The sequence below is a fragment of the Nicotiana attenuata genome, chromosome 4 (genome assembly GCF_001879085.1).
Source record: "Nicotiana attenuata strain UT chromosome 4, NIATTr2, whole genome shotgun sequence".
NCBI lineage: Eukaryota > Viridiplantae > Streptophyta > Magnoliopsida > Solanales > Solanaceae > Nicotiana > Nicotiana attenuata.
The window spans coordinates 6,351,217-6,363,227 of record NC_031992.1 but is presented as its reverse complement, the minus strand read 5'-3'; the positions used below and the strand labels follow the sequence as shown (position 1 = coordinate 6,363,227).

Sequence of the window (12,011 nt, the reverse complement as noted above, 5' to 3'; positions counted from 1 at the left end):
CCAAGTTTTGGAAGGAAAAAAGTAGTTTTTGAGGAGAAGCAGAAGCAGTTTTGGAGAAGCAGAAGAAAGTAGCTTCTCTCCAAAAGCACTTTTTTGAGAAGCACTTTGAGAAAAATACACTTAGAAGCAATTTTTTAAATCTTGGCCAAACACTAATTGCTGCTCAGAAGTGCTTTTCAAACTAATTAGCCAAACACAGTCTGCTTCTCACCAAAAGTTTTTACAGCTTGGTCAAACGGGCTATAAGACTTTTCATTTAAACCCCCCCTCCCCCCCCCCCCCTAAATGTTGCAACTAGAAGATTTATGTGGCACGAAAAGATTTCAAGCATCTCCATTTTAGAACTTCAATAAATTTTCCAAGTATATGGTCAGAAACAACTTATTTTACATTAAAAGTTATTAATAATTGATTACAGAAATCCTACAAGAATAGCAACCCAATAAAATTTCACCAGCAGAGTATGGAGAGGATTGAGTGTACGCACACCTTATCCCCTACCACATAGGGATAAAAAGGATGTTTTCGAGAGACCCTCGACGAGACTGATTACAAAAATCCTATTAAGTTAGAAGAGCGAACCATCAAATAATGGACTAGTAAATATTTCGTCATCCACAACCAAAGGTCTCAGGTTCGAGCCAGTAAATACTTTACCTTCAAAGTGTAATTTCCTTGCAATAGGACACGAGATAAAATTAATCGAGTCCCAAATGAATACCGTACTGAATGAAAAAACTAAGAGTAAGCTTAAAAAATATAACTCCATCCGTTTCCATTTATATGAACCTATTTTATTTTTAGTCTGCGCCAAAAATAATATTCCCTCCGTTTCAAATTAGATGAGTTACTTTCTTTTTTAATTTGTTCCAAAATAAAAGATACGGAGCTGGAACTGCTAACTAGGATGAATGGGCTAACTACGGATATGATGACACATTTCTAAATTTGGAAATAATTCAATTTTAAACTCTTCATTTTACTCGTTTTATCCTTAATGAGAAGCTTTAATAACTACACAAATTTCATTGCATCACAAAATTTTTACTCCTTAAGCTTTTAATGTCACAAGTTTAAAAAGTTTTTTTTTCATCTTATTCTCCGTGTTAAGTCAAACTACCTCATTTAAATTGAAACGGATTGAGTAATCCCTTTTCATATTTGAAAATAATTTATTTTTATACGATGGTTTATATCCATACAAAATACATGTATCTTATTTTACACTATAAATTTAAAAGTTTTTATTTATTTTAAATATGCTCACATAAATTGGAACAAATAAATTAGATGGACCCGGGGTAAGTCCGTCAACAAAATGCACCTGTAACGCACAGCGAATTGGACTAACGTGACAGATCTCAAACACATGACACTCACTCACGAGGAAATAAACGGTAGATCTTTATCATGAAATCTCAATCGAGTAGATCTAAACGCCACGTGTCGTCTATGACAGACAAAAGTCTCACCTTCCAGAAACTATATAGCAAAATTAATTACGAAATGACCATAAGAGTCGTACAAAAGGACAAATTTTTCTAATAGCCTATTTGGCCAAACTTCTTTTTGGTCAAAAGTATTTTTTTTTTGTTAAAAGCACTTTTGACCAAAAATTGAGGTGTTTGGCCAAGCTTTTGGAAGGGAAAAAAGTGCTTTTGAGGAAAAGCAGAAAAAAGTAGCTTCTCTTCAAAAGCACTTTTTTGAAAAATATTTTTGAGAAAAATACACTTAGAAACAGTTTTTTAAAGCTTGGTCAAATACTAATTGCTGCTCAGAAGTGCTTTTTAAACTAATTAGCCAAACACAAACTGCTTTCACCAAAAGTACTTTTGAGAAAAACACTTTTAAAAAAAATCACTTAGCTTGGCCAAACGAGCTATAAATATTAACGAATTGCCGAACAGCTTTTTATTTATTCATAAAAAAATATCTTACATACAATCCTATATAATATTACATATATTTATATGAAAATGAGACTATATGTATAGAGAGAGAAAGCAGTGTGTAGACTCTTACACTCTGCTCCCCAGATATAGAGAGAGAAAGTTCAGAAGTGCGCTTAGTGTATGAATTAATTGGGAATCAGTTTTTGGCAGAATTTGCATGACATTATTCTGTTAGAAAAAAGGACCGAAAACTCACCTTTTTGTGCTCTGCTTCTGCTACCGTTTGTCTCAGTCGTCAGGTATGATCAGTGGCTGCCGCCGCCGCCCAGGGTGGCGGAGAGCTTTTAGATTTTATGTGTTTTTACTTTTGTTAAATTTGGGGTTCTTTGTTTGTTCTCTCTGTGTGTGTGTGTTTTTTTTTTCTTTTCATAAGTTGGTAAAGTACCTTTTTTTTTTCATTTACTTTTTATTTTATTTTATGTTTGCTTTTGTTAATTGGGTTGTTGGATCTGTTGATTGTTTGTTTTATGGGTAGGTGATTATCTTGCTGTCGAATTTGTTTGGCTTAATCTAATGTTTAATACTTGATTTGGGATTTATGTCATAATTAATTACTCTTGAATGGGCCTGAATAGCTGAAATGAGCAGAATAGAGCTGAAATAGATACATATGATTCTGACCGAGCCCGACCTGGAAATGATCCATTGATTGAATGGTTGCTGATTATTATTTACATGAGTGTATTAGTTTTACAGTTAAAGTTATTATGGATAGGGAAAGTTTAGCTTTTTCCTTTTTCTTTTTCCAATATTTCCAATCTTATGCAATCTCTAATTGGCGAATGAGGAAAAGAGTGTGCTTTTTCATGAGTCACCTCTCTGTTGTAGGTAGATCATTAGTCAGAAAGCTAGAGACTAGCTCTGCTAAGAGTGTATGTGTTTGATAGTTTTTGTTGGTCTGTCATCTAACTTATACTTCTTCCTGAATTTGACCTTGCGTTAGTTCTTTAATTTATGTTTCAATCAGTAAATAATGATGATTTTGTGCTAAAAAGACTAATACTTAAAAGGATGAATTAAAGTGATACATGCTTAGTGACAGAATACCTAATAGGGGTTTTCAGACATGTAACTCAGTTGCCTTTAGAAATGTACTGTAGGACAATTGTCCTTCCTCCCAATTCCATCATCCACTTTGTTTAAGCATACAAATGTTGAAAGGTGCAGCAGATTGGTCTGTGCTTCTTTATTAGACTGTGACATTGTCTTTCTTATGATGTTATAAACAAATTAGACTGTGACATTGTCATTGCAAATCTTAAGTCCTTTTTTTTTTTTAATAAAAGGTCAGTTACTGTACCTCTGTTTTTCTTTGCTTAACGAAGGTTGTTCCCCTCGTCTATTTGTGTGAGCATTTCATCTGCGAGAAAATGTCTGCATTGCTACATGGGTAATTTTAATGTTAGCAAAGTTTTTAATTATTTGAAAGTTACTCACTTGTTCATATGGATCCTTTTATCAGGTAAAGCTCAGCTAAGAGACCAATTATAGCAGCATTGACCATGTTTCGTCGCAAGAATCATTCTAATATTGAACAGGAGGGCGAGGAGAAGCAGCACAAGGTAACAATAGTCCTACTGTTTGGATGTGTATGTTAATAGCCTCTATTCTGACATTGTTTGTGTTACTGCTTTGAGTTAGATTATAGTTGGTTCTGTATATTTTTGGGCATTTCAAGGACTTGTTTTCTATTGTTGTCTTTATACAAATTCTGAACGGGTTCGTACTTTGGAAGAGTTGTTGATGTTCTGGTGGTGCATTGTCATTGCATATTGATACTTATCCTGGAAAAGTTTCATAAAGTGTGCTTGAATCCTCTTGAATACCGCATGGCAAGGATGCTGAATATACTTTAAATTTTTAGACATTGGTTTCTGTTGGCTTTTCCCAATCAAAATCCTATTATGAGCTCTTAGAATATTGGCTCTTCTTATAGGTTAAGGAGCTTAGGGCTTCCCTGGGGCCACTATCAGGGCGCAACTTGCAGTACTGCACTGATGCATGTTTAAGGAGGTATTTGGAAGCACGGAACTGGAATGTAGATAAATCGAGGAAGATGTTGGAGGAGACACTTAAATGGAGGTCATCTTTTAAACCTGAAGAAATCCGCTGGGTAAGGGAACAATATATTTGTGGTTATCTTTTATTGTTAAATAACATGTCCTTTTTATCAGAGCTAGCATGAAAAATCTAGGTTGGAAATCACATTAACTTTTTTTTAAAATCGGTGGTGTGGGCTCACACCTCGACTAATCCACCGGGTAACCTGTCCAGTCCACAAACATAGGTTACCAAAGTAATCCTGCTCATATAGGCGAGAGCAGATGGGCTCACATCAAGTGTTGTAGCTGGAAAATGAACATGGGATCTCCAGGTTGTTACTCCCATTCCCCAACATTGGGATTCGCCGAAATCACATTAATAACCATGACTAGCTTGAATGATGAAAAAAAAAACGTACGAGTCTCTGGTAGTGTTGTGTGAATATTTTAAAGGAGATGATGAAACTGCATTGACCACTTGACTTAATTTAATGTGAAATACTTAGATTAGTGTAATGGTTGTCTATTTGTTTCAATTGACGAACAATTCCTTTTTCTTTAACCATAAGTCTTGTTGGAAGTAGATGATTATCGATATATCCATTCAATGCTCTGCGAACTCCATATTTAGACCTCCGCAGATAAAATTTCCTTTAAGTATTATGTGAGTTTACAATTGCTTCTGTTGACCAAGAAATGGTGTTGCATTGTTAGCATGAAGTAGCAATAGAAGGTGAGACTGGGAAGGTGTATAAAGCAAATTTTCATGACCGCTACGGCAGGACAGTACTTATATTGCGGCCAGCAAAGCAGGTAATGTAAAAGCAAGTTGATGTGTTCAAAATCATTCTCTTTGTTATTTTTTAGTTTCTTCTCGATCTAGTGAAATTTCAAATATGTTTCCCATATATACAGAACACATCAGCACTGGACAACCAAATGAAGCATTTGGTATATCTGATAGAGAATGCCATTCTTAATCTGCCAGAAGGTCAAGAACAGATGGCCTGGTTAATTGACTTCACAGGATGGTCTATAACCAATAATGTTCCCATAAAATCTGCTCGCGAGACAATCAATATTTTGCAAAACCACTACCCTGAGAGACTCGCTGTAGCATTTCTTTATAACCCACCGCGACTTTTTGAAGCATTTTGGAAGGTATGATCTACATCCTCTTTTGTCTTTTGTCCCTGGTTGTTGATCAAACCTAGCTGATTGTAGTGTTAACTATTTCAAAGACAACAGAACTTATTAAAGGTGCCAAATTACCAATGTACACCATCATTTTAAGATCTTTTTCTTTGGACAAACATTTCCTACTGTACAACATTGGTTGGGTAAAACAAAAAGATTAGTACTTCCTTTCAGAAGTAGATGTGGCTGGTTAATGCCTTTGGCAAAACTGTCTCTTGAGTGGATCTGTAAACTTTCGAACCTTTGACAGGGTATATGTGCTATCTGGCGTAGTGATATCATGAATCGAATTTGCTTTCTTTACCATGTGCTTGAAATTGTCCCCCTCTCATACTATTTATTCAATTTAGTTGCAATTCATAATTTACAGCTCCTTTTTCCAACCTGTTGAGCTCATTTATATTGTTCAAGCATCAGTCACCCCCTTATGTTTATCCTTTCCATTGATTAACGCCATTTTCTTATTTTCCAGATTGTCAAATACTTTATGGATCCCAAAACATTTCAGAAGGTCAAATTTGTCTATCCAAAGAACAAGGATAGCGTGGAACTGATGAAGTCATTCTTCGATGTGGATAATCTTCCTACTGAGTTTGGAGGATCAGCGACTTTGAATTATGATCACGAGGAGTTTTCAAGGCAAATGGCTCAAGATGATGTGAAAGCTGCCAAGTTTTGGGGTTTCGACAAACACCACTCTGGTGCTAATGGTTACTCTGCGGCAGAGGTTGCTCCAGAGCCTGAATCCATTGCCTCTCCAGCCATAGCTTAGATGCTTGATCCACTGACCAGTCCAGTCTTATATTGCCTAACTGAGTTTAAATAAATAATGAGGAATGTAAGATCTTGTCCCCCCACCCCACCCACCCCCAGCATATTATCAGAGACTAGAACACTTCCTGAGGTTATTTTCTAGATTTAACTCATGGCAGCTGAAAACCTTGGTACCTTATTTATTGGCTGTATTACGCTCTATTTAGAGTCAATGAGCTGCAAGCTTTAAGGCTTCATCTTCCCCTCTTTCACCTTTTACTTGATCTTTCCTATCTTGCTTTTCCATTTTCATTTAATATCAACAGCATCGATAGAGCCGGTACTGTCTACCGTAAAATACTACAATCAGTCAATTACTCCCTTTGTTCCATTTAGTTGTCTGCTGAAGATGAAGAGGAAGTTTTAGCAGAATGAGAATCTGGAATCTCAGGTTTGTCTTCTTATGATGCAGGCAGTTGTTGCTAAAACTTAGTTCATTTTCTTTTTTTTGGCGATTATATGCTCCTTCTATTTTTCCTCCCTTGAGCTGAAGGTCTATCTGAAACAGCCTCTCTAAACTTAGTTCATTTTTTTTTTTTGGCGACTATATGCTCCTTTTGCTTTTTCCCCCTTGAGCTGAAGGTCTATCTGAAACAGCCTCTCTACCTTCACAGGGTAGGGGTAAGGTTTGTTGTTGTTCCCATTAAGTTGTCGGGATAGATTTTTACATGTCCTTCGAGAAAATATTAAATTTGATTAAACCACACTTGCTAATTCTTTAATCTTTGACCACATTAATCTATTTTCTATTAGCAAGTTAATTACTTATTTACCGAGAAAATAATTAGTTCTTTCTTAATTTTCTAAAATGGCAATCACGTTTGGGAACAATTAGTTTTAGCAAACATGACAACAAAAAAACTGATTGAAAATTTGAAATCAACACTTGTTTGTTTTGTCTTATATAAGTTTATTTCTTACCTTGTAGCACAATCGGAAAAATGGAACTGTTGTCCCGAGCTCAATCTCCCATCTATAATAATGTATTTTTTATTTGATTTAAGTCGGGCAGAGATTTTTAATACACTTTAACAGCAGCTGTTTACATATTTAATTTTTTTTTGCTGTTTTTTCCAGAGGATTAAATATGTTGGAACAAATTGTAGAATGCTTTTTCATCACTTAAAAAAAAAAAAACGGGGGGGGGGGGGGGGGTGGCACCCCAAGGGTGTGTAGGCAGCCTGCCCAGATTCAACGGCTCAAACACGGCAAGTGGTTGATTCCATGACTCGAACACGTGACTTATAGGTCACACATAGGCAATTTGACCATTGCTCCAAGGCTCCTCTCGCTTTTTCATCAATTAATAGGCACTAATTCCAGGACACAAGTATCTCAAATACAAAACCTTTTCAAAAACTGAACATTTACACAAAAACAAAACAAGCTTAAACATGATGTAACATCAGCTAAACATGTGCATACAGCTTTAGCAACCTGTTGCACTCCTCAGCTACAAAACTCAAAAGGCAGCAAACTGGAGAGGTGAAAAAGAGACTAGGGGAAGGGAAGCAGAAAACATGCTAAGCTTGTTTAACAAGTAGAATATACTCTTAAAACAAGTATCTTTCTGTTGTTAGCCTTTGGATTATGCTATATATAATTATATAAGGCGCCTTCTTAAGTTTCGAGTAGTACGGACTAACAAACCAACTCCTACTCCAACTCCTACACAAATGCCAAGGCCAATTCCAACACCAACTCGGACTCCAGCATTGAACCAGGATAGTTCCCCGTCTTCGCCATCCATAAGTTCTGTTTGTCTCCAGTACATGTTGTTGTAGTCTTCTTCGCTTTCTGGTTTATAACTTCTGTACTCTGTTACCTGTTAACACAAAATGAACTTAACAAGCCGTGCAGTTTCCATCATCAAGTAATCACGCGGGATTCATCTAATCGCATCTATGAAACTTAATTTGTGGTTCAAAGCAAATGCCAAGAATTGCTAAATCCAACCGCTGCCTCGAGAATATTTTTCCAATAGAAATGACACAGGAAACTTAATAATCTGAAACTGAAGATGAAATGCAACCTATTTTTGTTAACTTCAAAATTAAAGCAGCACATGGGCAATACTTACACATGAGCTGAATTTTTATTTTATTTTTTATATTTGGGTTTACTTTTAAGAAAGGTCAACTTGAGTTCAGAACAACTTTGATCTCTAACAAGAGAATACGCTCCACGTAATGGATCACCAAATATCCAAAAGAAACAAATTTCATAAAGGTTGTCATATGGAGTGGGAAACATTGTACGAAAACCTTGATGGTAGAATTCAATCTCACCACATCTAACAGATGGAACGACAACATCAGCAAGGAGCCAACTGATTTGTATCGGAAGTAGAATTCATATGCTATAGCACTTCTAAAGTTCATCATGAAAGATGGAAGAAATTCCAACGAATTATCTTGATGAGAACGAATACACACGGGGATAATAGATTGACGACTTTAGATTTTTGCAGCTACACTACAATATTATCCAACTGAAAGACAATTGATAAAGGGTGTCTTCATTTGTTGTTTTTCTTCGATCTGAATTCTTGTTTCAGGATGTCTACACGTTCAGATCACCAATAAAGAATCCATCTAAGTCACGGAGATTATATAAGGGAAGAATCTATTCTAATTAGCTCAAAATAGACACCAGAATGGTACTTAAAAGTAATTTCTAGAAGGATAGAGGCAACTATTTTATCAGTATAAAATCTAGAAGGATAGGGACAATGCAACAGGAAAGAATGAGAATTGAACATTAAACAATTACTTAGAAATATGAGTCAGCCCATACCCTCTGACATGCTTAGGATAAGATTCTGTTTCCAGTGCCAGGTACTTCTCCTAAAAGATACTAGCCTTTTACAGATTGTGACAAATAAACATGTTTCAAGATATGAAACATTATGAAGCTAGATGCAATGGTAGGGTAACCATAAGGAGTTGTCAGGGTCATGGTTATCACATTAGTCCCCACTCCGTCAATAAACTATAGCATGAATTTTTAGCACATAAATTGAAATATCATTAGAGTATTTATATTTGGTCAAAGAAATTTAAGGAGGGCAGAAACACATCTGAAGGTAAATGCAGGCTGAGCCAGGATTTGAAGCTTATTGGTTCATGAGTCTAGTTCTTTTAAGTTATTGGATTCTAAATTAACAATTTATACATATTAAATGAAGTTCTAGAGACAAATTCAGAGTTTGGACCAAAGTTACTATGTTCGGCCGGACCGGCATCTCGGTCTCTAGCTCCGCCCCTGGGTACATGTGCAATCAATAATAACAATTCTGAGGAAAGAACCGTCCAATATAGCTAGTGAAGGCATCACTCTTGGCGGATCACCAACAGGGAAAAGAGATGTAAACAATTAAGGGCTCAAACGCACAAGAATCTTTGAAAGACAATCCGGACAAGTGAAATTTTGTATAATGTACCTTGTTATCATTTGAAAGAGAAAAACCGTAGAATTGCTCAAGTCATTATAGCTGGTGTTTTGTAAACCATTTGGAAACTTTCAAAGATAACATGCCCCAATATTACGTTTTAATAGCCTCTTTTCCCTCAACTTTTCCAGCTTCTTTTGACCATGAAAGTAACCTCAAATTCAGTTTGAATCAAAGAGGAGGAGATAGAAGTGGAAGAAGAATCACAAAGCAATTTTAAGTCAAAATAAATGTAAGAAAGACACCAAATACACTGAAGGCGATGGTGTTGATCAACTCACTCCACCTGTTGGTTAACTATATAAAGAGTTTTGGCTGTTTGCATATGCCTTATCACCATTTTTGCATGGTTAACATTAAAGTTAAAATGAACCCCATTTTAAACTCAAGAACTTCAAATATAACCCAATGATAAACATAAAAAACAAGGTTTGAGGTATAAACAATACCTGCAGATCCTGTCCAGGTGAGACTTCTTTCAGCTGTTCAGCTGTTTCATGCTCCGGAATGGAGTCTAACATACCTTTTCGATGGTGCTTCTTCCTGTGAATTAGCTGCAAAGTCTTAGTTAAGATGACAGGTGTACCAGAAAAGCAACCGGCAACATATACTTCAATTGTCGGCGAGAATGATTCAGAACCGACAATGTGTTTTCCCTTGAGAAAGCCAGTGCCAACGCTCATAACTGATTCACAATTCATGCTCCATCTCCTAACAGTCTCTTTAGACTCCCTAATAAAACCATTGACGTCGGCCATTTCCAAAACCCCAGAGAGAACAAGATCATCTTTATGGAAAACCTCAAAGTTCACATTCCCTGTCAATCTAATGCTATCTGTGCTCACAAATGTCGCTTCTTCAGCTTTCTTATCAACACGGTCCCTTCGTAGAAGGCAAGAAACTCCTTCTGAATACATGGAACATCTTTTACCATTTACTTCAAGTAGTGTATCAGGACTTAGAGGGATATGGTTAAGAGTAAGACTTTCTGGGGTTGAATCATCGACCACAAAATTGCTGATTCTGATGTAGAAAACTCTAATATCAAACCAAGATAACGATAGTTTACCACCAGATTGGTAAGAAGGGTGCCTTATAATTTGGAGACCAGCATCAGCTGGTTTTCCATTGCTTAGCAATTCACGCGATTTCTCCATATTTCATGAGTTTATCCCTCACTATATATAATCCTTCACCATTGTCTGATACAAGAACATAACAGAACCATAAACCCGGCACCCCCTTAGGCCAAGGAACGCCGTTTCAATTCAAATCCCTACTCAACACGGTACCTCAGGACTATCTAAATCTGGCTGCCAACAGAAAGTCATTTATTTCTAATCAGAATCAAATAATATAATTTGTACAGAAAATATAACAGGAATCATAACCGAAAGCATAAAAGGACATGAAGGTTTGCTAGGTACCAAAAGAAACCTGAATTTCAGGAACAGAATACCTTGATATAAGGAAGAGAAAAGACAGAATCAATAATTAAAAGGCTATAAAAAGAAAACTAAACTACCTTACAAAAGGGTTGATCTGGGGAAAAAAAAAGACTACCCAACAAAAAGGATTTAAAGGTAATTTATGCTAAGAAGGCTAGAAAAACCAAAGATGGAGGAGATCACTACACAAGAAACATAAAAAAGATTCACAAAAATGGAATCTTTATATGACTTTGTACACCCACACAAATTGGCTTTATCAAAAATTACATCAAAACAACATTGTCCACAAATTTATCATTAATCTTGTATTTTTGAAAAAAGAGAGTAGAAGAAATACAAAATAATCAAAATCAAACACCACCCCACCTTTAGCTCCAATGCTTAGAAGTCTAATTGGTGATAAAAAATTAAATCTTTTTCCTATCTTTCAGCTCTTCACTCTCAAAAACAAGCAGCAGATGGGAATTAAAGAACCACTTTTTGGCTTCTCAAAGATTGATAAAAATATGCTAAGAAAAGCAGGCTATCAAGAATAAATATAAATTACAGAAGCTGCCAAATAACACACCCAATTCACTTCCATACCCAAGAAATAAAATAATAGAAGAAAAAAAAAGACTAATACAGACAAAAGCTGAAATCTTTTTCACCATATAAAAAACTTACAAAGGGAAATATTGAATCCACAAACTCAGTTTCCAAGCTGCAAATTACCTATCAAATCACTTTCAAAACACCAATAAGAGTTTTTGATTGCCTCCTCCAAATCTTGTGGCTTATAATTAAGCACACTGATGCTACTTTATGGACTATTCCTATCAATCAAAATCAGCTTTTTCAGTTGTCTTTCTTTTTCTGTGTGTGTGTGTGTATGTATATATAGTGTATATGTGTGTGTATATATTATGTATATAGACTTAAAACTATATTAATTCTGTAAAAAGATCCAATCTTTCTGTTTTGGATCTTTGAGTATTCTAAAGAATATATATAGCCTTTGATATTAAGGTTGGTGCATAATATATACAAATCTGAAATAAAAGGAAGAAAAAAGAAAAAGGAGCAGAAATTCATTAGCAAGAAAAAATGTTGATGGTGATTGGTT

The 12,011-nt window shown here is 35.6% G+C and overlaps 2 protein-coding genes across 6 annotated transcripts; one reads left to right on the top strand and one right to left on the bottom strand.

The window, feature by feature from the left end:
* Positions 1,884-6,216, top strand: LOC109224896 (random slug protein 5). Of its 2 annotated transcripts, none has more exons than XM_019389466.1 (6): positions 1,884-2,191; positions 3,415-3,514; positions 3,889-4,065; positions 4,709-4,807; positions 4,910-5,155; positions 5,664-6,216. In XM_019389466.1, the coding sequence occupies exons 2-6, from the start codon at positions 3,455-3,457 to the stop codon at positions 5,961-5,963; spliced, it is 882 nt and encodes a 293-aa protein (XP_019245011.1). In that variant the 5' UTR covers positions 1,884-2,191; positions 3,415-3,454; the 3' UTR covers positions 5,964-6,216. The 2 variants fall into 2 exon arrangements, with proteins under 2 accessions (XP_019245011.1, XP_019245012.1); XM_019389467.1 differs by lacking the exon at positions 1,884-2,191 and adding an exon at positions 2,532-2,608.
* LOC109224895 (uncharacterized protein At1g01500-like) lies at positions 7,327-11,997 on the bottom strand. 4 transcript variants are annotated; one of them, XM_019389463.1, is made up of 3 exons: positions 11,573-11,997; positions 9,905-10,768; positions 7,327-7,829 (listed from the first exon to the last, which is right to left on the bottom strand). In XM_019389463.1, exons 2-3 carry the CDS (start codon positions 10,610-10,612, stop codon positions 7,608-7,610), a joined length of 930 nt encoding a protein of 309 aa, XP_019245008.1. In that variant the 5' UTR covers positions 10,613-10,768; positions 11,573-11,997; the 3' UTR covers positions 7,327-7,607. The 4 variants fall into 4 exon arrangements, with proteins under 4 accessions (XP_019245008.1, XP_019245009.1, XP_019245007.1 ...); XM_019389464.1 differs by having other exon boundaries at positions 11,621-11,997; XM_019389462.1 differs by lacking the exon at positions 11,573-11,997 and adding an exon at positions 11,273-11,516.

Bases quoted from the DNA above. Each gene is read 5' to 3' on its own strand.
- LOC109224896 (XM_019389466.1), top strand. From the start codon at position 3,455: ATGTTTCGTCGCAAGAATCATTCTAATATTGAACAGGAGGGCGAGGAG. The intron at 3,515-3,888 runs GTAACAATAGTC...CTCTTCTTATAG, and splicing joins GCGAGGAGAAGCAGCACAAG to GTTAAGGAGCTTAGGGCTTC. The intron at 5,156-5,663 runs GTATGATCTACA...CTTATTTTCCAG, and splicing joins TTTTTGAAGCATTTTGGAAG to ATTGTCAAATACTTTATGGA.
- LOC109224895 (XM_019389463.1), bottom strand. From the start codon at position 10,612: ATGGAGAAATCGCGTGAATTGCTAAGCAATGGAAAACCAGCTGATGCT. The intron at 7,830-9,904 runs GTATTGTTTATA...TTGTGTTAACAG, and splicing joins CACCTGGACAGGATCTGCAG to GTAACAGAGTACAGAAGTTA.